At 49.4% G+C, this 23,575-nt stretch overlaps 1 protein-coding gene across 2 annotated transcripts; it reads left to right on the top strand.

Moving 5' to 3' along the window:
* Window positions 1-274: 274 nt before the first annotated feature.
* TOM1 (target of myb1 membrane trafficking protein) lies at window positions 275-21,993 on the top strand. 2 transcript variants are annotated; one of them, XM_064155361.1, is made up of 16 exons: window positions 275-407; window positions 7,656-7,740; window positions 9,412-9,490; window positions 9,631-9,780; window positions 9,894-10,028; window positions 10,279-10,425; window positions 11,402-11,518; window positions 11,974-12,107; window positions 12,758-12,791; window positions 13,342-13,447; window positions 14,456-14,576; window positions 17,489-17,564; window positions 18,005-18,067; window positions 19,730-19,789; window positions 20,128-20,164; window positions 20,264-21,993. In XM_064155361.1, exons 1-16 carry the CDS (start codon window positions 356-358, stop codon window positions 20,410-20,412), a joined length of 1,545 nt encoding a protein of 514 aa, XP_064011431.1. In that variant the 5' UTR covers window positions 275-355; the 3' UTR covers window positions 20,413-21,993. The 2 variants fall into 2 exon arrangements, with proteins under 2 accessions (XP_064011431.1, XP_064011432.1); XM_064155362.1 differs by lacking the exon at window positions 18,005-18,067.
* Window positions 21,994-23,575: the final 1,582 nt, after the last annotated feature.

Below are 23,575 nucleotides of genomic sequence, written 5' to 3'. Positions count from 1 at the left end.
CCAGCACAGGATTACAGAAACCTAGGAACCCATCGCCACAGGCTTTCGTGTATGTGGGGCACAAATCGAGCTCGAGGGTTTTCGGCACGACACCTGCGAGGGAAGCTCTCGGATCCTGCGTGCCAGGGACCCGCCACCAACACTGCCTTTGCCTTATCAGCTGCCAGCCGCGGTCGGACAGTGGGGCCACTCCGAGCCTCTGCCCCACGCCGGGGCCGGGGCGGGCCAAATTGGGCGCCCCTCCCGGGCGGCGGCCGCCGGCGTCACAGCGAAGCCCGGGTGGGACCCGCCCCAGCCCGGCGCGCGGGTCACGTGAGAGGAGGCGGCGGCGTCAGCTGATCGCGGCGCGGCGGCGATGGACTTTCTGCTGGGGAACCCCTTCAGCTCCCCCGTAGGGCAGCGCATTGGTGAGCACCGCGGCCGCGCGCCTCCGCAACCCTCCCTGCCCCCTCGCTCCCCCTCCCCTCCCCGCGCCCCCGGTGGCGTTCGCACGCCTGCCCGCCGGACCCCTTCCTCCGGGAAGCGGCAGCCCCCGCCTCCGCGGCGGGACAGAGACGGCATTGACCAGTGAAGGGAGAGCCCCGTTTTGACTGACGGACCTTACTGACCAATAGCGGACGCGTAGCTAGAGGCGGCCCTACTGACAGCCCCACCAGCCAATCCGGGCATGAGAGGGTCTTTAGGTGGCCGGGCGAAGTTTCCTTACTTAAAGGGGCCGCAGAGCGGTGGTCTGAGCCACGCCCCCCGGTAGCGCCGAGGCCCCTGATTGGCTCGAGGCCATTCCCGCCTGCACCTCTCTGGGGGCTTCGCAGGCGGGCGGGGTCCTACCAGGAGGCACAGCAGGAGTCGCCGCTGGACTCGGTTCCAGTTGCAGTGGTCTGTTGCGTTCGGGGTGGGAAGAAGCTCCGCTCCGCATGAAATGACAGGGTGGCCTTGAGCAGCTATGTCTGTGCTGGAGGCTGCCCCGGGATAGGGGCTTCGGACTGGCGTTGCCCTGCGCTGCCGCAGCTCCCTAGTCGGATCACTGCGCCCCACCTGAAGGATGAGAACTCTGGGCACGCCGGGGATGTCTGCTCATACAGAACTTACCATCTTTGGCTCTGTGGAGAGCAACTCCCCTGCGCCATGAGCCTCCTCACAGGCCTAAGTACCGGGTCCCGGAGTGAGATCAACACCCAGAACGTAGCGTCTGCCCTGTGACCTTGCAGGCCCATAGAGACTCGGTCTCATAGTTTATGTGCTCAGGTCAACTAGATGAACACAAGGATATAGTCTGAGAAAGTGGAGCAAAGAGATGTTAGAACAAGGACATCAGCAGTTACACTGGTCTCAAAACAGAGATGCAGTTCTTAAAATGCTTAAAGATTCTTGTAGTCCTATGTTGTATTGGCTGATTCTTTTCATGTTGTATTGCTTAAGTGTCTTCAAGTTGTTCTTGAAGGCTGATGTTGCTCATTTAAACTCCCTAGCTTGTACCACATTCATTTGGAAGCTCATGTACTTGGTCAGTTTTGCTTTTTGTCACCTTGGAGACCTTTGCTCTTCGCTGTGAACTTCTGGTCCCTGATTCAGTGGTTTTTGGTGTGCTTGCATGGGTGAATAGGCTGCCGTGGCTGGAGTGGGAAGGGAAAAAGCAGCTGCTTCCCCTTTCTTCCCTTTTTATAACACTTTTATAAGCACTGCTTATTTTAAAGCATACCCAAAGCACTGCCCAAATTATGTGAATTGGAAGCACTGTGATGTGCCACCATAGTGTCAGGGCAAGATAGGTGAGATGCACTACAGCAAGGTGGGGGAAGGATCACCAGGGATGGTTTTCTGTAACAAAAACCTCCAGATGATGTCTACCGCCTTCCCAGATGAATGTCACGTGTATTGTGACACTTCTCCAGGAGAAGCCATCTCTTGCCCTTTCCAGAATGAATGCTCTTTGATTCCCTCAGTGAATACATCAGATAGGTTTTTGTGTTTGAGTAGAGGCAATCTGAAGTTATCTTTAGATGCCACAGATCACTTCCTGCCCTCTGGATCTTCTGATCAGTATAGTAGACAGATTTTGAGTTCCCTTTGGGATTAAAGAAGGGATTTTCAAGCAACAAACCAACAGCAAAGAAAAGTAAATAAGTATTTCAAGAGTGTTGTCAAACAGGACCTTACACTCCTTAGTACCAGAGGGGTGACAGTAGAGAGATCTTAATGACTGGAGTTGATTTGGCTTATGAAAAAGGAACTCAGTGTGGAGGACTTGAAAGAGATGGTGGCCGAAAATATGAATGTTTTCTCCTTTTGAACGTTGCCAATCAACATCCTGGGGACAGGGATAAATGCTATCTTCCCTGTCTAATTTGAGGCGTGGACATGACTAACCCAAACTTGTTTGTTAGGTCTGCAGCAGCTGCATGTTAAACCTATGAGCCTGATCACCAAACTTGCATAGCACTGCTGCTTTGGACTCTCTGCAAAAAGCTAGTACTGTGTCCTTGTGAATTGCTTGGGTAAAGTCATGTGTGCCTGGTACAGCTTTTAAAGACTAAAATAGCTTTAGATGAAGGCTAAGGAATAAAAAATCCTCTGTGGCACACTGCAGCGAGGTTCTCAAATTCCCTCATTAATGTTAATCTAGTAAGTCCTATTTATTTTGCTGACAAGGAAACTGGTGCTCAGATAATCTCAGTGATCTCTCACAGAATGAGTCAGCTGCAGAGTAGGTTTTCTAGATTCTTATGCCCAGTCCCAAAATTTAGTCACCAAAGTTGCCTCTGTCCTGTTTTCAAACTGCGATGTCTCTTACCAAGTAAGATGACTACAGACTTGAATTAGAGTTTTTTGGTACTTGGTTTTGTGGTGTGGATTGTTGAGGTGTTTTTTTGACACGGTACTTCTGACAAGTGGGGACATTTCCAAACAGTGCTGAAGCATCATAGTTTGGTTTCCCTTCTCAAAGAGGAAATCCACTGCACCTCCATCTGGGAGCTAAGAGAAACTTCAAAGTAGAAAATCTGATTTCAAGGAGGTGCTCTGAGCGAGAGAATAGAGAGGAAACCATGAATGCTGCTTCCTGCCCTTGGAAGTCTGAAATAACCAGTAATTACAGCAACACTGAAAGAGACAGAATGAGTTATTTCGGTGAGCAAGGGAAGATGAGGGAGAGAAGTAACAGTGTGGCACAGGGGTGACCAGGATCTTTTGTGTCTGGGAGCTGGTTCAAATATAAGAACAAGGAAAAGTTGACGCTACAAAGAAAGAATAGCAAAGAGAGGCTTTGGGGTGAGGAAGAGGGGCAGACACAATGCACTATGCTAGACGAATCCCAACAGCCATTTGGGTCCTTCTTTGCAGGTGTCCCTGCACCCCTCTGAGCTGGGACCCTGGGAGCTGGTGGGCTCCAGTCGGAACTAGATGGATCCCTGCAAGGTAGTGCTTCTCAGGAAGATGTTGCCTTGTCTTCTGTGTCCTCTTTGTCTGGAGGATAAGTAGAAAGGGTACCAGTAAAAGAGTAATTTGATTCCTGAAACTTTGAGCTGCTTCATAGGAAAGAAACAGAAGTTCAGAGACCTAAATACCCACAGCACTATGTCAGCACAAGTCTGTGTCCATCACCATCCTTGAATTAGGTTTGGAGCCATACCTTTGCTCCCTAGAAACTGCATTGTGCCAGGCCTCTGTCTTCAGAGGAGCAAATGAGCTGAATGACGGAGTCTCAGTTGAGCTGGTGCTGAAGTTTCAAAGGAAGCAAAAGCATGAGGAGACTTTGTACAGGAGGCTGACTCGTGCCAGAGAGTTTTGAATTGAAGAGAGGCTGGGAGAAAAGACTCCTGTGTTGCTTTCTGCTGACCCTGCACTACCTCATGCAGTGAAATGCTTGTGCCCTCAGACCTGTTAAAATGGGTGAGAAAGTGCTTGATGTTTTACTAAGGAATTTAAAGACATCTTGACTGAGCACTGTAGGGATCCTGATTAAGGGCTTGACCTGGGAAAGGAGCACACTGTCTGTGATGAGCTATAACAGAGCTTGTCACAGGCCTTGATCAGCAGTTCGTGGCCAGTTATGGGTGCTTTGGGTCTGTGATGGGGAACAAAATGGACAGGAGCCTGTGCAGCATCATTTGTCCCCACCTCCTGAACTTCCTTGTGCTGTTGACTGCCCTACCAGTGTGCAGCTGCAGGGATAGCTGGGTGGGATTGCCAGCCCCACAGTGAGCTCTCCCCTGCCATGAGGGCAGAGATAGAAAACCTGGAAAGAAACAAAGCTGTGAAATCTACTCATATACAGCTCCATTGTGTCAGTTATGCCGAGGTCAGAGTTCTTTCTCAGCTGACAATTCCTGATAACTTCTATCACCTAGTTGCAATCAGCAGGAGCACATCAAATGCCAGGCAGGAAAAAGAGTTGATGCTCTGGTTCAACCCCTACCACAGTCCTCCATGGTTCTGAGTTGATCCAAGCAGTTTTTGAGGCAGCAGGCTGCAATCAGACAAACCCCAATGCTGTCAAACCCGGGAAGCCAGACAAGCTGCCAAAACAGTGCATTCTCCCTAGTTTTAGGTACTTGTCGCTGTCCCCAGCCATCCTAGGCTCACATTTCATGAGAGGCAGACAGCTCATGTGCTAATTACAGCTCGTGAAATGGGGCCAGCCACTCTGATCCTTCATGTGACTAATGAATAGGCTTTGTTTGCTTCCCTTCTGCAGGCTTTAGTGAAAGGGTAAACCTCAAGATTTCAGAGAAAACTCCAGCATCTCTTACTAGGCTTGGAGAGCCCCTTGGTGCCTGGAAGCAAGCAAGGAGGATTAAAAGTGCATTAGCTCCAGCTCTCCTGAGGCCAGCTAGGCCAGGCCTTAATCTGTACTGGATAAATTCAAGTGTTTTGTCCTTGGGAAATGCCTCATGGTCACGTTCCTGTTTTCCATATGCCCTAGTACTTACTGCTCTTCCAGCTTTCTATTTTTTGAGCCTGTGTTGCAGGATTGTGTGAGGTTTGCTCCCTTCCTGCAGCTCTTCATCAACCAGCATGTGAACAGGAGTGATGGTAGCAAGATGACCACAGTGGGGTCGTGTGTGTCACTCCTGAGGAAGCCTCATTTCCCAATTAGTGGCCAGCCAGGTGAAAGAGCATGCTAAGTTCCTGTCTGTAAAGCAAACCTACTGCCTGACCTTGGCAGGACTGATGTGTTTGGAGGAAAAGAGATGGTGATAGGGAGCAGGTTACAGAATGCCACCAAACATAGAGAATTGAGGGAGGGGTATTTGCAGACTCAGTTCATGTTTGTGTACAATGAAAATGAGGATGAGAAGAGTTTGGGAGACTTGACCAGGAAGGACTTTCCTAAGATTCCATGACTAGACAATTAAAGGTAGTTCTGTTTCGTCTGTGGTTTCTTCTGTAGCTCAGAGCTTCCCATCAGCTTTGGCTCTGTTCCTGAGTTGGGGGCTTTCTTCCTTTCCATATGCAGTGTTTTTCTTCAGGGGTGAGAAGAATAAACTTCCTTTCAGTAGGGCAAGCTTATGTGACTGATTCATGTGCTTCATTGACAGTAAACAGTACAGAGAAACTTCTGCCCAGGCTAAGTTTCAAAGCGAAGTGGATCATGAGCAGGGGATGCTGAAGGAGGGTGCAAGTGAAGGGTAGCTTTGTGACCACATGTCCCAGAGCCAGAGGCAACCTGGAGCTCTGCTACTGTGCTAAGTCCTGATTCCAAAGTAGCCCTTAAAGAAATAGTTTTCACCCATATATTACCACTGCTTCACTCATCCATTGGCATATGCCTTGTAGCAGGCATGCTACAGACATGCTCCCTTGTAGCCCACAGCTCCAGATATGTTCTCCACCACATCATCCAGTGTGATGCTACCTTTTGTGCCTCTCTGAGAAAGCTTAGATCCCTAAGAGACTAGGATTCCTATATAAAATTAATACTTTAAGGGACAAAAGTTCACCTGAATCAAGAGGCCTTTAGAATGTTACGGTAGCAGCCAGAAAGGTGCAGGAGCATCAAGGACATTCTGCCACTTGTTTGCTGTCTTCCATCTGGCTGCAGCCACAATGTAATCAGCGTAATCACAAGGTAATCAATACTTTATGCAGTCAACAGAAAAGGTAGTGGCTGGATTGTGATAAAATGCAGATAGGTAACTCCATGCTGTGGTGTGTAATCTGTGGAAGGGATGTGTGTCTAAGAGGCTGCGTTACAAGTGCCGTGAATAGCTCTCTGCCTGACCCTTAAAAACAGTACATCCCAAAACATAATGTCTGTGCCTAGCCAGGAGGAGTTGAAAACATCCTTTTTTTCCTGTGCTATGGCCGTATCCCGTTACTGCATGAGCAGGCATTACATTTCATTCTCAGAAAGGGATCGTTAGCTGCTGGGTCAAAAGCACAAAAAAGCAGCCCTGCAGAGAAAAGGCCTGTCTGTACCCACAACAGCCAGGGCTGGGTCCAGATTTTGCAGGCACAGCAGTTTTACAAATGCAGGAACTTCTCTGTAGTACCCTGTTGGGCCTGAGTTCTCCTGAGGAGCACCTGGTAAGTGCTAAACCAGTCTGACTGGTTGTAACTCTCTTGCTTCAGTGATAAGTCAGGCATTTTGTAGGATGAGAGATGGGAAGGATGGTTCTTGTCCTCATTTTGCCATCTGCTGTGTCTTTGTGTTTCCTCGTGGTCTGGAGATTGCCTGCAGAGGTCCTGTCTGCCTCGCTGGCAGATCCTTTTCCCTCAGTCTCCTTTTCCCTCAGGTGGTGTCCCTGAAGGTATCAGTGGAGTCTTCTTCTCAGGAGAGTGTAACAACCTGCCTGGATGCATTCCTGTGCAAACTACCCTAGGTGATCCTGCCTTGGCAGGAGGGTTGGACTCGATGATCTCTGGAGGTCCCTTCCAACCTCTAAGGTTCTATGATTCTGTGATCAGTCAGTCAGTGCAGCTAGGATCAAGACATGGCTGATTATAGGGTGGAAACACTGGTACTCTCAGTAATAGCTGCTCCCAAATCTCTGCTTTGAATAAGATCAAGGCTGCCTGAGGATTTCCTAATTAAAGGGCACACAATCAAAAGCTCAAACAATATTGGTTGGACTTCAGCTTGCAGTCTACTTCTGTCCATACTCCTCAGAGGCTAGAAGCTCAGGGCAGAGATGTAAATGTTAAATAAGAGAGAGCCCTGCTTTGGCTGTTTATGTTTGCTTGTTTGTAGGGCTCGTGTAAAAAGATGGGGTTTGATTCTTTTGTGTCCTTGATTGGGTGCAAACCAAGACTGATGCCACTGACAGTAGATCTCTGTCAGCCTCAGCACACCAAACTCACGGTTTCTGGCCCTGCAGCAACAAAGCAAACATGCCCTCTTTTCTCCAGCTGTGGAGCAGAAGTTGTGCTGGACACCAGAGATCACACAGTGTGTGATGGTGTATTGGTAGCATGGGTGGAGTGGGCAAAGTTGAGCACCCACCCATGCCAGCGCCGGCCAGCCATGTGCTTTGCGGTGGTCACACCTAGAGGGGAGCAGTCGGTGGCCTGGGCACTGCAGCCAGATTCCCCTCCTAGAAGGTGGTGGTGGAGGAAACCAGGGGAAAAGTGTCTGGGCACTGGGGTGCCTTGGCAGCAGCTCATGAGAGTGACAGAGCTGCTCTTAGCCTTCCTGTGTCTTGGTTTCTGTTTTCCAGAGAGAGCTACAGATGGGTCCCTGCGGAGCGAGGACTGGGCTCTCAACATGGAGATCTGTGACATCATTAATGAGACTGAAGAAGGGTAAGGGAGCTGACAGGGGTCCCAGCATGCTCTGCATCCCTAGACTGCAGTGGTAGCATACACTGGTGGAGGTAATAGGCTAGGCTTCCCAAAAGTGCCTTAGACAAGACTCTGCTAGGAGATCTAGAGACACAGCAAAGCTGTCTGAGCATCTGTTAGATGCTTTCCTGTAATCTCTGTAAGCACTGGGAGCCATTCAAACATGCCTTTAGGGTCCCCAGAGAAACCTTGATTCAAGCCAGGCTGCCTCCCCATCTCCCAGAGGTGTATTTGCAGGTTTTCCACTTCGTTTTACTCCTCTTTCATACTCCTCTCCTTCTCTCCTCTGGGAATGTAAAAATCTACAGGCTGGTGGCTGAGGAGGGAGGAAAATCTCAGGCTGCTGTTCAGTCCTCTGACTGTGAAAGTCCTGCTGGGGTTCATTTCTCAGGTATTTTCATGTATGGTCACAGAGTGGGTGGGGGAGTCCTTGTATCCCTCTTCCTGTGGGGAGACTTTTAGACATCCACCAGTATCTGGACTGAGGATTTGCCAGTGAATTCAGCTGGGACTATCTCTTCTCACAGTGGAGATGTCAAAAGCAGCATGTAAAAAAAAGGTGCCACATGGAATAAAGAATGTAGGTTTCACTCCTGCTGTCCTACCCCACAGTGATGCTGACAGAGGATTAGCAAGCACAGTTTTCAGTTTCACAGTTGTATGAAAACAAAGTCAAACATCTTTACTCACAGATCTGTCACCACTTCTTTTGCATGCTATCCCTGTGGTACAAACATGCCTGCCTCTGCCCACAGTTCTCACTCCCAAGCTGAGGCCATTTGGTGTTTCTCTTCTGGGTGACTGGTAACACAGCTGTACCCTCCTGCCATGGTGGGCTCTCCCATTTCTCTGCTAAAGCCCACGCATTTCAATCAACCTGCTCCATAGGCCAGTCTGCTTCTGCCTTCCTTCTTGCCTCAGTGTTTCCATTCTACTCTTCTCCTCCAGCATGGCTGCTCTTCCAGCCCAGCCTCTCCTGTGCTTTGCCAGAGTACTCTGAATCATTTGTACCCCCTCACAAGAACACAGTGGGCTGAGACCACAGTTCTTCTCCCCTCTGAAAATGGTTAAGGAAACACTGCTATGCTGCTGCTGTCTTTCCTACCTGCAATATAGGGAAGACTTTGCTACTGCATGTCCCCTGCTGCTTTTTAGCCTCCTTTCCTCCAGGGAAATATTGTTAAACATCCTCTCTCCAAACAACACAGCCATTACTGCAGCTTGCTCTCTCCTTCCTCTTTCTAACCCATGCCAAGCCTTTTTGAGATCTCCTCCTCTTCAGTCTCTCTGCCATGAGATTTTGCTCTACCCACCCCAGACAGTAATTTCTAGCATCGCTTGTACTCTGCTCTCTGTTGTGTCCTGTGCACCTTGAATTGCTGCAGTCATCAGATCGGAGGACTCCAATTACAATAACAGCACTCATTAGTAGGACCCAACTCCTCTTGCAGAACCACAGGCAGAAAGAAGGTGCTTTACCAGTCATTGCTTGAAGCCCCCCTGAAAACATGGTGGGGAAGGTCATCTGCTGAGTATGAGGAACCCAGAAACAGTGGCTTTTTAGCTTTGCTTCTCTCTGCAGTGAACCTCTCGACCTTCTAATGATCTTTCTTCATATGATTTCTCCTGCAGGCCCAAAGATGCCTTCCGAGCCATTAAGAAGAGAATTGTAGGCAATAAGAACTTTCATGAGGTTATGCTGGCTTTGACGGTGAGTGGTCAGGTCTCTCTCTCAGCTTTGCAGTATCCTGTTGTAAAGCTGAGTCCTTGGCTGGAATGACACAAGTACCTGAAGCCAACGAGTCAGACACACGTAGGCAGAGAAGGCCTAATGCTTCTTTGTCTTTGAAGGTTCTGGAGACATGTGTCAAGAACTGTGGCCATCGCTTCCACGTCCTTGTGTCCAGCCAGGACTTTGTAGAAAGCGTGCTGGTGAGAACAATCCTGCCAAAGAACAATCCACCTGCCATAGTGCATGACAAGGTGCTGACCCTCATTCAGGTGAGCCAGAAAGAACGAGTGCTCTGCACCAGTTCAGGGAGTGTTGGTCTGTCAGTGTCTGTACAGAAGACTGCTGTAAATGATGATGGGCTGTGCTGTCTTCTCCTTCCCAGTCCTGGGCAGATGCCTTCCGCAGCTCACCAGACTTGACAGGTGTTGTTGCTGTCTATGAAGACCTGAGACGGAAGGGCCTGGAGTTCCCCATGACTGATCTGGACATGCTGTCACCCATCCACACACCACAGAGGGTATGAGAGCATTACTGAAGGGGAGGGTGTTGGGCAGCTGCCGTTGTGGAGCTATGAAGGGACTTCAGTAATTCTAGCTTGTGTATAGAAGGCTTCTGGGGAGTGAGAAGCTCCAGGACAGCCTGTTTCCTGGAAGAGCTATTGAAAACACATGCAGAGTTCCCATCAACATTTCTCTCCTAGCTGCACTGTTTTGTCAGCCATGAATGTCTAACATCTCCTCTCTCATTTTTCCCACCTTTGTCTGTAGACTGTGTACAACTCCAACTCCCAATCAGGACAGAACTCACCTGTGGTCAACTCCCCTCAGCAGATAGAGTCCATCCTCCACCCCATCACCCTGCCCACTGGGAAGGGCACATCCAGCGATGCTCCCATCACACCCACACCAGAGCAGGTGAGTTGGGCATGTGTCTGGTGCTGCTGCTGATTCTTCCTGCATTTGGTGGCTGTTTCACAAACACCATTCTGGAATTGCTGTCCTGGTCCTTCCCCAGCCTCTGTCCTCAAGAAGCTGTTCCTCTAAAGTACAGTCCCTTGAGAGCTCCCTCAGAGCTCCATTGTGGTCACAGTAATGAACTGGGATAACCACAAACACCAAGTGGTTGGTTATGTTTTCCTAAGACAGAGCTCTTTGTAGGTAGAGGGATGATCTCCTGGCTATGGGGAAGTGGGAAACTGAGTCAGAGAGATTTGGGGCTTTGTAGTGCAGTACAGCAGAAGCTCGGTTGATGCCTACTTATCATCTTTGTTTATACTGCTTCACTGCTGACTTTATATGAATCAATGCTGTCTAACTATGTGGTTTCCAAAAGCCAGGGCTTTCACACTTGTTTCCTCACTCTGACTTCCTACAACACCACACCTCCAGCTGTCAGTGAGTTGCATCCCCTTGCAGAACAGAAGGTGGAAGCCCCTCTCAAGAGGCTCATTAGCAGCTTGTGAAATAGAGAGCTAGAGCTTCAACCGCACACTTAGCCAAGCCTCACCTTTGGAATGGGAATTCATTTTCTTGCACTGCTTTGGAAATGAAATTATTTGAGCAGCTGCCACATGGGAGCTGCTAGCTAGGGAGAGATTTGAATCATAACAGCAGCCTGTGCTGGCTATTAAAAATCAAGGTTAGGCTAGTTGCCAAAGATCTCAGGTGAGGGCCTGGCATCTGTTACTAGCAAATGAACCTGATGGTAAGTAATGGAGCTTCCTTCTACTGGGAGCTCCCAAGAGCCCAACTGAGTGGTGACAAATGAGCTCCTCAGCAGCCATTCTCTTTGACCCTGTGAACACACACGTGGTGCACTGCTGTTCAGAGCTACTTCATCTGTCTCTACAGCCTTTTCAGGCAGAGCTGTCACTTCCCCTCCCTTTTGCAGGTTGGGAAGCTGCGCAGTGAGCTGGAAGTGGTGAATGGAAATGTGAAGGTCATGTCAGAGATGTTGACAGAACTGGTGCCATCCCAGACTGAGCCTTCCGACCTGGAGCTGCTGCAAGTAAGGAACACTGGCAACAAGGAGGGCTGTCACATGCAGCTTGATTTAGCAATGACTTGATGGACTGAGGCGTGACACATGCCAGGCATGGGGAACAATTGCACTGGACAGTTTAGTGTGGGGCTTATCAGGGTGTGACAGAATAAGGGAAACGCAGGGAAGGTAGAGTTTCAATGGCCAAGGGAAGTTGCATTACAGAGACACATGCCCCCACGTGGCAGCTTGTAGTCAGCAAGTGCCTTTCTTTCAGGTGATTTACTACACAAGAGGCATACAATTATTGTCTGTAAATCTCAGACACAGTTTACCTCTTACTCTAGTATCTGTTGCCTGTCAATTCTTGCAGATAGACTCCAGTAGCCTCTGAGGTCTCTGTGTCTCAGTCAGAGTTCCAAAATCTGTGAATGCACAGCCTTAGCCTAACCTTGGTGGTAACTTCCCCTTGCTGTGAGCAGGAGCTGAATCGGACATGCAGAGCCATGCAGCAGCGTGTGCTGGAGTTGATTCCTCGTGTCCTCCATGAACAACTCACTGAGGAGCTGCTAATCATCAATGACAACCTCAACAACGTATTTCTGCGCCATGAAAGGTACCTGTCTCCTTCCTTCTCTGCCCTGTTCTTCCACAAGAGTTTACTGCCCCTTGAAAGCCTTCTCTCTCACCCTTTCGATCTGCCCATGAGAATAACACTTAAGATCTATCAGTCTGTATCATCCATCTTTGAGAACAAAATTCACTTTTGCTGATGTATTCCTGTCCCTTCAAAACTGCTGTGTAAGTAATGGATGGGATATAAAGACATCCCTGTGGCATAAGCCAGACAAACAAGGAGGGAGCTGCATGAAAGTACTTGGATTTCTAGATCTGAGGCAGAAAGAACCTGTCCATGTGAGGTCAGCACCCCTTTTTTTCCTTCCATTTCGTAAATCCCATCTCTTAAGCTAGGACAATGTCTAGATAATTTAGTCCCTATGTCTGTAGGGAGAACTGGGTTTGAACCATTTTGGTTAGAAGTAGCTCTGGAGGATCACAGAAAGCTTCCTCACACCGTATCTGAGGAGGCCTCAACTCTGTGGACCTTGTTGTTGTGTCTTTGAGGGAGAATTGGAACCCAAGCCGTGGTCCACTTTTCCCAGCACGTAGGAAAGGGCAGACTGTGCCAAACCTTGTGAGAAATCTCTTGGCCTGTGGATGAAGAAGCACACAGTACTGAAATGCTTCCTGTCATCTTTCTTGCAGGTTCGAGCGTCTTCGGACAGGACAGCCTGTTAAGGTAGCTCAGCAGAACCTCCCCTCTGTGCAGCTTCATTTGCATCCTGCAGGTCCAGGAGAGTCCTGCTGGAGAGAGGCTTAGTCTGCCCCACTTGCAAGCTGTAGGCTTTGCTCTTCTAGCAGCCCAACTGCACCAGGCAACACTGGTGTGCAAAACACTCCAGTTACCACTGCTGGCCTCTCCCTCCATGCCAATGGGAGCCTTTCTCTCGCCCAGAAAGCAAAAGCAGATCAGCGGCAATTAATGCTTCTCTTGTACTGAACACTGAGAGAACCGAGTAGCTTAGGAGCATCCCTTTGTCCTCTGAGCCAGCACTTAACCCTGCTTACTGACATCCAGCAGAACTGGGATGCTACCAAGCTGTATTCTGTCCCGAGACACTATTCCCAGCCTGTTCTCTGATTGCCTTCTCACAAGAGGCTTCACAGCTGATACCTTCTGATGGGTACAGAAGGGCTTCTCTCTCCAGTGTTCATGAGCTGGGGCTGAAGGGTTGGTGTGTCAGGCTTCAGAAACTCTATCTTCTTTTGGTTTTTATTTTTCTCCAAAGGCATCAAATGGGGCAGAGAACAGCTTAATTGACCTGGGGCCCAGTACTCCTGCAGTGAGGCAGCCTGAAGTCACCAACAACCTCACCTCTCAAATGGCTGGAATGAGTATGTTTCCATGCAGTTTTGCCCTCAGTCCTTCTTTGTTCTTCAGGGAATCCTTTCATGCCCTTGAATCATCTCCCAGAATTATTTAGTCTCATTCATAAATCAATCTAGGGAAGTAGGGTGTATTGTCAACTTATAAACTTAAGAAGAAAACTCTATTTGTCCCGAGGCACACAAGCATATGTCCAGACCTCAGGCTGTGCAGGGGGTGGATGTGGATTAAGAAGGACCTCAACAATAGGCTGTGGCTAAGGACTGGGCCTTTCAGCAGGACAGGGAAGAAAGTTGCTCCCTCTGCAATGCCTAGCAGCAGTGCAGTGGCCTCGCATGCTGTGTGGTGTCAGGGTGACCATTGTGGGTTGGGAGAAGAAAAGCAGCTGAGCTGTTCTGCAAATATAGCCATGAGCATCTTGGGCTCCAAACCCACAAGATTGTTTACTCAGAAAGCTTAAGAGGTCCTGAGAGTCTCCAAGACATAGCAACAGCCTACATAGATAGCACTGCTCTCTCTAGCTGTGAGCAAATCCAGTGCTGCCTGGATGCAGCTATAGAAGACTGGCAAGGCTGTTTTTACAGACAAGCCAATTGAGATATTTTTCAAGCCAGGGTTTTTCAGATTATGCCTGCATCATGAAAATCCACTCATCTGTCTCAGAGGTTCTTGCCCAGAAGCACATGTTATCCTCTTCCACAGGTTATGGAGCAATCCCTGACTTAAATGGTCAGGAACATCTAACCTTCAGCATCAGTGCAGTGAATTGATGTTGCTGTTTCTGCCTGAGACTGAGCTAAAAATACCTGCTGAGCAGGCAGACAGACTGCTTTTGCTACTTCACCCGTGACAGTGCACACACACATAGACCATGTGCAGCTGAGGGGCAGGATAGAGGAGTGGGCCTAGAGCAGTCTAGCTTGTTCCCATGCCATCTTTCCACCCAGCACCCTTAAGCCCATGACCCTCCGTTTACAGTTCTGTGCTACCTGCTTACCCTGCTCTCTTTCTTACAGACCTGAGCTCAAGCAGCACCAGTGCAGGGCCATGCGTGCTCAACACCTCTGGCAAGCTGGAAGAAGAGTTTGACATGTTTGCCCTGACCCGTGGCAGCTCGCTGGCTGAGCAGCGCAAAGAGTGAGTGTAGCAGCCTACCTGTCCTGGCCTGCCTTCTGGCAAGGCAGGGTTCAGGGCAGCTGGGGCTGTGACCCCAACTAGCAGCAGTTCCTGGAATGTCTCCCAGTGGGGTGTGATTGAAATGCGCACTTAGAATCACAGAATCAACCAGGTTGGAAGAGACCTCCAAGTTCACCTAGCCCTGTCCAATCAACTAGACCATGGCACTAAGTGCCTCATCCAGGCTTTGCTTGAACATCTCCAGGGACAGCAACTCCACCTCCTCCCTGGGCAGCCCAATCCAATGCCAATCACTCTCTCTGCCAACAACTTCCTCCTAACATCCAGCCTAGACCTCCCCCAGCACAATTTGAGACTGTGTCTCCTTGTTCTGTTGCTGGTTGCCTGGGAGAAGAAACCAACCCCCACCTGGCTACAACCTCCCTTCCGGTAGTTGTAGACAGCAATGAGGTCTCCCCTGAGCCTCCTCTTCTCCGCGTTAAACAATCCCAGTTCCCTCAGCCTCTCCTCATAGGGTTTGTGTTCCAGACCTCTCACCAGCTTTGTCGCCCTTCTCTGGACTTGTTCCATTACCCCAACATCTCTCTTGAATTGAGGGGCCCAGAAGTGGACACAGTAGTCAAGGTGTGGCCTGACCAGTGCTGAGTACAGTGTTTGTAGGATGGCACAGAGTGTTCCCAGTCCTTCCTGCTGCCTTCATAGTGTTCTCCTGGGTGTGGGGAGAAGGAAGTGGTCTCTGTGCGTGGGGACTGTGGTATCACGTGTGCTAGGGAGACTCAGTGTGGGGAGATGAAAGTGTAGTGTGGGTCTGTCTGAATTTCTTTGTCTCTGAACTCATTGTGCTCTCTCTGGCATGATGTTAAATTTGGGAATTGTTGACTGTCAGTGCAGCCTAGGGGGCAGAGTATTGAACTGGGGCACAGGAAGTATGTAGTCAGTTGCTGCTTGCCAGGCAGGGCACTGCTCTGTGCCTCAGCTTCCCTGTTGGTAAGTGGGGACTGATGCCTCTTCCTCCATAGTGTGTAAAGCACTAAGAGTTGGCTCTCCATTGTACTGGGTGAACTGAAGAAGTCTCTACTGCAAAGATTTCTGAATCTTTGTCCTGGGAGGAGCCAACAAGAGCTGTACTGACCAGATCCCTGAAGAGACTGACTACACTGTTTTACATTGCTTTTCCTGTCAGAATCATCCACGGCTCTCCATCAGTTGCCAAGCAGTGGAGCCCACAGACAGTGGCTGCCTCCAGCCCTCAAAGACCTGTGCTCCTGGTATCCAGCCACTGTACTGCTTTGTTCCACAGTAGCACATTATGGTCTCTTAAGGAAGTCTCTTTCATTCCTCTTCCTCAGGCCACTTCTGGTAAAAATGTTGGGGAAAATTATGGCCTTAGACACTTTGTGTGTTTTGCCCATGGGTTTGCCCACCACTTTTCCTGTGGGTTGTGCTGCTTGAGGACAGAGGCAGTCTGGGACAAAAACAGTGGGGCCAAGAGCACCCAATTTGGGGCTGAAATCTGAGCCACTGGTATGTGCTCAGTGCTGGAGGCCAGGGGAGATCTGGGCAGGGGTGGAATCGTATCCTTTCCAAAGTGGTGCAATCCTCACAGGCTGCAGCTTGTGATCTCTGCACAAGTAATAAGACATCTTCTATTTATTCCTCACTGCTCTTCATCTGCCTGCACTTGCACTTCTGCCAGGTAGCCTCTACTCGCACTAGCTCAGGTTTCCCATTTCACTCACCAGCCTTTGCTCTCAGTGTCGCTGTCAGTTTCGACAGTCATTCCCCTGCTGCTCCTGGATAGGACCTGCTGACAGGAGACACAGGCAGAGCCAGTGGGGTTTGTTCCTGACCCCATTGTGCTTCATGTGTGTCTCAGGAAAGCAGTGCTTGAAACATCTCAAGCCTTTCCTGCCGTTCTTCCTCATCAGTGGCATGATAGCAGCATTGTACTTCATCCTTGATGCCATTGTCCACAGCGGCCCCTTCACTGATGAGCACTTCTTCGAGAAGTTTGAGCGACGGTGGCCCAAGCCTCTGGGCCCCAACAGAAACAGCTCCACTTGATGGTCTGAGGGGTCTGCAGAAAAGGGCCCTGGAGCAGCTGGAGAGGAGACATTTAGAGAATTTCTGGGAGAGGTTTCATTCTTCCAGCACGGACAGACTTTTTTCACCACTCTGCATGGATCAAATGGTGACATGTGGCATTAGCCTGTGTTGTAGCAGTCTAGAGGGGACAGGGGAATGGGTAAGGGGGGTTATGGGTGAGATGTGTCAGTGTGTAGAAAGCAGTTGCTGTAATGGTGCACCTGGAGACCTTGAAGCAACATTAGGCTCTTTTGAATGTCTATTCTCACCTATGTAGTATAGACCAGTGAGTCTCTGCCACTATCAGTTCTTGAGCAGTATCAGTTTAAGAGATGTTTATTGGGCTGTGCTTGTGTCTGTGAAGGTAGATAAGTAAGGCTTGTTGCTCAGTTCCTTTCTGAAGTATCTGTAATCTTCTGCTCAGTCTGTGTTAGTTGCCTCTTCTGCAGTCAGCCTCAGAGACTTGTCATGAGTGATGTGTCATGACACCATGAGTGTCATTGTTGATACACCTAGCTCTCCTAGCTCTGTAATCTATGTTTTCACCTGCTGGATGGTTGTTTTCATATGATGCTTCATGTTCCTCCCGTTGTGTGCTAGGGCTGACCTGTGGCATCTCAAAGTCATTGTTGCAGTGAGTAGCTCACTCTGCTTTGTGGTCAGCTACACCTTTTGTAGGTGTTCTGTGCACCTTTCTAGAGGTGGGAGCAGAATGACAAGAGGTGAAAAGCTGTGCAGGCAGAAGCACTGAATATATGTTTAGGAGTTCCTGCTCTTCACTCTTAGGTATCTCTTCAGCCTGTGTTTTATCTACTTAATGCTTTCAGGGTAAAGTACGAAGATCCTCAAGCCTCCAAAGGACTTGCTGGTGCCCTGGATGCCCGGCAGCAGAACACAGGAGCGGTAAGTGGCCACAGAGCTTTTAGTGCATCGGTGGGAATGAGAGTGTCCTCCTTGCTCACTAACACAATTAAGTGTGCAGTCTCTTTGAAAAAATCAAGCGCCTAACATGACTTGATAACTCCTAGTCCCCATCAACCTGCATTTCTTACCTGCAGTAGAGATCTCATTCTTTAAACCCCAGAGGCAGGGAACTATGTGAAGTCTGGAGTTAATTCAGTCAGTAACAGGATGACCTCTTTAGATCAGCAGGGAAATTTCCAGCTGCAAATGTATGTGTTATTCCTCTTCAGCAGGTTTCCAAGTCCAGTTGCCTTCTCTCTGCAATCAGAGAAGTAGGCCACCAGTACTAGTGTGTTCTTTCCCTGACCCTAAACCCACTATGTCCTCTCTCCCTCGCTCTCTGTGATAGCAGCTTTCAGTGCAGACTCTTTCTCAACCAGGGCGAGTCTGGTGCCTCCAGTGATGGAGCCCAACTGACTAAGTGGATGATGCGGCAAGGAATGGTGAGATCATGGAGCAGCAGCAGGGTGGCTGGGGCTGATGGCCTCGAGGTGGCTCTGGCACAACATGTGAGAATGCACAGCAGACATCAACAAAGACTATGAACTGAAATGGAGCAACCTTGTTCTGGGCCAGTAGTGGAGACCAGGGTTGGGAAGGAAGCAGATGTTCTTCCTCAAGTAAACATGTCTTCAGGAAGAAATCCTAGGAGATCTGAGGCCAAGAGAACATATGCCAGTCTTGAGTTAGCTAGACAATGGTCTGTTTTGGGATGAGTGTCTGGGGCAGAGGTAATAGCCAGTGGCACTGTGAGGAAGGCTGCTGCCGTTCATTCCACCTGCAGCCTCTCCTGCTCTGCATGAGCTGCCCTATTTGGAGGCAAACATACTCTTGCTTTTTCCCTGTGCTAGGTCCTCTGGCTAAAGTGTTTGACCCTTCAGGCAGTTAAATTTGGTCTTTTGGCAGCAGGAATTCCTGCAATTACATCCCCTTGGGCACACTGAGGCTTTAAAACACTCAGATCTGAAGTTTGTTAGCCTGTCTTCCTGAAATGGGCACTGCCCAGACTGATGATGTCTGCTTGAGGAAGGTTCTCCACATGCTGTCCAGTTGGCTTCAATGCAGTTCTACCCCAAAGAGTTCCTCTCTGGGTAGAGAAAGCCAGCTCACTTTGAAACCTGCTTAATCTCACACATCCTCTTCCATGCCCATTCATCCATCTGCCAGCTGTGTTAACTCAATCTGATCCCTGGTCTGGGGAAATCTGCCTCTCCTTGGTAAGAAGGGATTGTGCTTTCCTTTGCTCTTGCTGTTTCCCTGAGATTGAGTGACTTATGCATCCTAGAAGACTAATAAATGGATTCCCACAAATACCCTCTTACGCTTCTGCTTATGGAACCTCCAGCAAGGGCTGCTCTTTGCTCAGCTTTATTCAGTAGTTTGTGACTGGAAGAGGCTCTGGGGTTTTGAAGTGGACCTGGTTTCCTTCAGGGCTATCTCTGCCCACTAGAAAGGAGTCTGTCTGCTGCCTAAATTGACCAGGGATATGAAGTAATCTGAGTTAGCCCTGTCCCTCCTACTAGAAGCAAAATTGAATTGCAGAGGACTTTCTTTCTGATAGGTTTGTTTCTGTAGTTTGGCAACATGTCAAATCCTGCTGTGCTCTGTGCTCCTCCTACCAGATAATCACTTTTTGGCAGGTGTCTTTCTTCCTTAATGTAGTGCCAAACCTGGCATACCCAGTATCTGCATGATGGCAGACTTTGACATCAGGCTGTCCCTGGTTTGTAGAAAGGAGAACTGTGGCAAAAAGCACATCTCTTCTTCTCTGGTTGCTTAACACAAGCAGTCAGCTTTCACTGTGAGTCCCCACCAAAATGGAAAGCTTGGTCCTGTCATAATACCCCAAAGCCAACCACCAAACCCCAGATGCTTTTCCAGTGTGTTCTGGAAACTGCATCTCTGAGTGTGGATGGGGCAGAGGATGCAGGCAAGCGGTGGCATTGGTAGCTGGGAAAGCTTTGCAGTGGCACTGGTTGAGTTTGGAAGGAGCTGAGCTGAGTGAATGGTGGAGTGAGAGGGTTAGCTTTTAGGTTGGGCTGTTTGTTTTGGGTTTTTTTTTGTGGAGTGTCTTGGCCTCAACACTCTTTTCACTTATGTCCTAGGTGCCGGTTCCCCAAGCCAATTTCATGGAAGACATAGAAAAGTGGCTTTCCACTGATGTGGTAAGTGAGGGGCTGCTTCTCTGGAAACAGCAGTCCTGCCAGAGTTGTCTGCAGGGATGGATTTTAGGCAGTGTACAACTGCTCTGGCACTGCTGAATGTGTGGCACGGGCTGTGCAGAAGGAGCAGGTGAGGAAAAGCCAAGGACACAGGGATAGCACACCAGTATAATTAGCCTTCTGGGCATAGCTAATGAACTGCAGCTTGAGGCCACTCTAACGTGTGCTGCAGAAGTGGGAGGAGTGCTATCAGGTCTCTCTTCATTCCAAAGAAGAACCATGTCTGTGGAGGTGCCTTTGGATACATTGCTTCTAACCATGCTCTTCTCCTCCTTCCGTAGGGAGAGTCAGAGGATGCAAAAGGAGTCACCAGCGAAGGTAAGGCTTGCCAGCCAACACCCTTCTCCAGCTGATCCTGGCAGCACCTTGGCTCTCCCACAAACCTCCCTCCTTGCTAACACTCTTCTCTTGCCCCAGAATTTGACAAGTTTCTGGAAGAGCGAGCAAAAGTTGCAGACCGGCTGCCTACCTTGTCCAGCTCCTTAGCAGGGACGTCCGTCTCCCCTCCCACTGCCAGCCATCACCGGAAGCAAGCAAAGGAAGATGATGCTATGTTTGCCTTGTGAATGCTATGGACTGGTGTGCTGTGGAGCAAGAGGCTGTGCGTGCTGTTTTGCTTGCCTCCAAGCAGGGGCTAGCAGGGGAAGGACTCTCTCCCCTTCCTTCACTTTATTCCTGCTTTCCCTTTGAATTGTTTTTAAGTTGCTTTCAGATAATCTTCCTTGTGTTTAGGGATGTCACACCATAGACTTGTGAAGGGGGCTTTCAAAGCTGCTAAAGTTGGGGGTTTTTTTGGTACAGTGTGGGCTAAGCAGAAGAAGCTTCCCATCCTCCTCTCCAGTGAGGTAATTAGAGATCTTGTCCAAGAAACAGGAGAGGCTGCAGTCTGCTGCTGAAATCATTCCTGCCTGCCTCTTTTCTTACCCCATCCCTAGAACAGATCTCCAGCCCTCTGCCTGCCAGGTTTATACGGGAAAGCATGGGGTTGCAACGTATTACAGGTGGCAGAGGAACTCTAATGGCAGAGGGGCCCCACTGATGTAGTCTCTCTTGCGCAAGTGCTTGTGGTGTGCACCACCTTCCCACTCACAGACCTTTCTTTTTCTCTTCCTTTCCTCCCCCTCCCCATTGGTTCATCCAGAATCCTGCCCACAGCCTGAACGTCTTCGTCGCGAGACCACCAAAGCCACTGGCTGCACACAGCTGCGAGCAGTACCTCAGGCTGAAGGGGCTGTCTGCTATGGGCTAGGACATGCCTTCAGCCACCTCTCTGCAGTTAATTTAAGTCTCCATTTATTAGACTTTTCTCCCCACTTTCCCCTATGTGATCCCATCTCCCTCTCTCACTTCCACTGAGGCCTTCTACCACGTTGTGATGCAGTATGGGGACTCTCCTTAAGTCTCTGATCAGGCCAATGCTATAGACTCCCTCAGGATAGCTGTGAGTACCAGGACTGCAGAGCTGTGTTTCCTGAAGTGGGAGGCCCTTAGGATGACACTGTTCTATCAACGAGAACATGCCGTTGCTGGGGTGGCTTATTCAGCTGGTGCACACAGAGGTGAAGTGAAACATCAGTCATATCATGCCAGCAAAGCAGCTCATGCCTGCAGCAGCCAGGAATCATAGAATCATAATCTGGGTTGGGAGGCACCTTAAAGACCACCTACTTCTAACCCATGCCACGTGCAGGGACACCTTTCCACTAGACCGAGCACCTCAAAACCCCACCCAACCTGCAGGCTTGAACACTTCTACAGATAGAGCATCTACAGCTTCTCGGGCAACCTATTCTAGCATCTCATCACCCTCATGGCTAAGAATTTCCTCCTCATATCTAACCTAAATCTGTACCTTCTTTCAGTTTAAAACTGTTACTCTTCCAATCACTACACTCCCTCTAAACAGTCCCTCCCCATCTTTCCTGTAGGCCCCTTTTAAGTAATGGAAGGCTACTATAAGGTCTCCTCAGGCCTTGTCCTTTGCACATGGGGACAAAAACTCTTCTAAGCAAACTGCACATGCTGCCCACTTGTAAAAGGCAGCCAGGGAGGAGGATTCCAAGACCAGGGCTCCTGCTTGTGGGATTTCCCGTTGAGTGTGGGATAGTTGCCTTTTTTTATTGCACATTAAAGGAGTAAAGTCTTAAGCCTGTCTTGAAGATGCATGTGTGCTGCCAGTGCTGGCACAGGGAGGGGAGGACCACATCTGGGAGAAGAGGCCAGCAGACATATTTGCTTTTCATGGAAGGGCACAGGTGCTATGTCACTGAGATGAGGCACAGTATGAGGGCTGAGGGTGCTGCAAGCCAAGGCAGGTGCTCACCGCTTTTTAGCACAGCCTTCTGGGAAGGTGATTACAGCCCATCTCAAAATAGTAAGAGTGTGAGCTAACAACTCCCTTTCCCTTTCTGTGTTGTGACCAGATCTGAATATCTGCTTCCCAGCCCTTAAAGATATGGGAGAATTAGAGCTGCTATGAAAGGACTGTATCCACAGGGCATCCTCAGTTATCCTCCTGCCATCCCCTGATGTCCAGCTGAGTGAAAGGATTGTTAAAAGGAGGTCAAACAAGTGGAAAGTGTCATCTGAGCCCTTGACTTGGAGGAAGGAGTTAAATCAGATGAAGGTGCCCAAACCTCATCAGTCCCTCTCCCTGCACTGGAGTCTCACCTGTACCAAGCTCGGGCAGAGGGTTGAGGATAAGGGCTGTGAGAAAAGCTGGTCTGCAACTGGTGACAGTGGGGCTGGAAATAGCAGGGCACTGTTTCCTTCTCTGTCAGCAGTTGCAGAATGGGAGGAGACTTTGTGTCTTCTTCAGCTTTCCAAGACGGACAGCACATACACTCTTTGGATAGTTTGGTGCTTGGGAAAATGAGTCACCATTTTCAATTCCACTGCATTCCCAGTGCCTCGGGGAGGAACTGAGGGAAGACCTCCTCCTTTCTGAGCCAAGTGGTATTATGTATTTACTACAAGCATCTTTAAGCAGCACTTAGCAAACCAAGGTGTGTATGCTATCTTCTAGAGGTGGTGGGGAGGGAAAAGTCCAGCTCAATGAGACTAAAATTCAGCTGATCCTGCCCTATCTTGCCGATGAGGCCATGAGTGGCTCCACTGAAGGTTGTCTGAAGCTAAACAATTGTGGCTTCATCTCTGAGCTACTTCTCCTCCCGCAGCCAGTTCTGCAGCAGGATTTCACTGTGCTGCGGGACTTCACACTCCTCACCAAGGAAGGACTCAGATCAAACAATGCAAGCATCTTCTGAAGAGCAGAGCATAAGAGCAGTGGATTTCTGCCTCACTCACTGCAAGAGGGTTTTATGTAGCAATCACACATAAACACTGGGGAGTGGCACAGCTGCAGACCTCTATCACAAATCCATTTTTACCACACCCACAGTTTCCTGAAATAATCCTTCTATGGTTTGGTTTGGGTTTTTTTAATCTCCAAAGAATCCTTCTTGCACAGAACCTAGAAGTTATTTGCCCATGCAGTGTTGACTCCAGCCTTTGCTATCATCCCTGCAGCAAGGCCACAGCCAAACTCAGCTCCCTGGAGAGCACCTTCCCCCAAACCCCAGGCCGAGCATGCAGGTCTTTCACCAAAAGCTTCCTGCTGGGTGTGTGGCCAGCAGGAGGACATTCAAAGGCAAGTCCCTCAAGCTACATGCCAGCACAGCATACCCCCAGCCCTAAAGACCTGCAAGGGTAGGTCCCTCCTGCAAGAGA

Source organism: Pogoniulus pusillus, chromosome 15 (genome assembly GCF_015220805.1).
Source record: "Pogoniulus pusillus isolate bPogPus1 chromosome 15, bPogPus1.pri, whole genome shotgun sequence".
In the NCBI taxonomy this organism is placed as follows: Eukaryota; Metazoa; Chordata; class Aves; order Piciformes; family Lybiidae; genus Pogoniulus; species Pogoniulus pusillus.
This window is presented reverse-complemented; position numbering and strand designations above follow the sequence as displayed.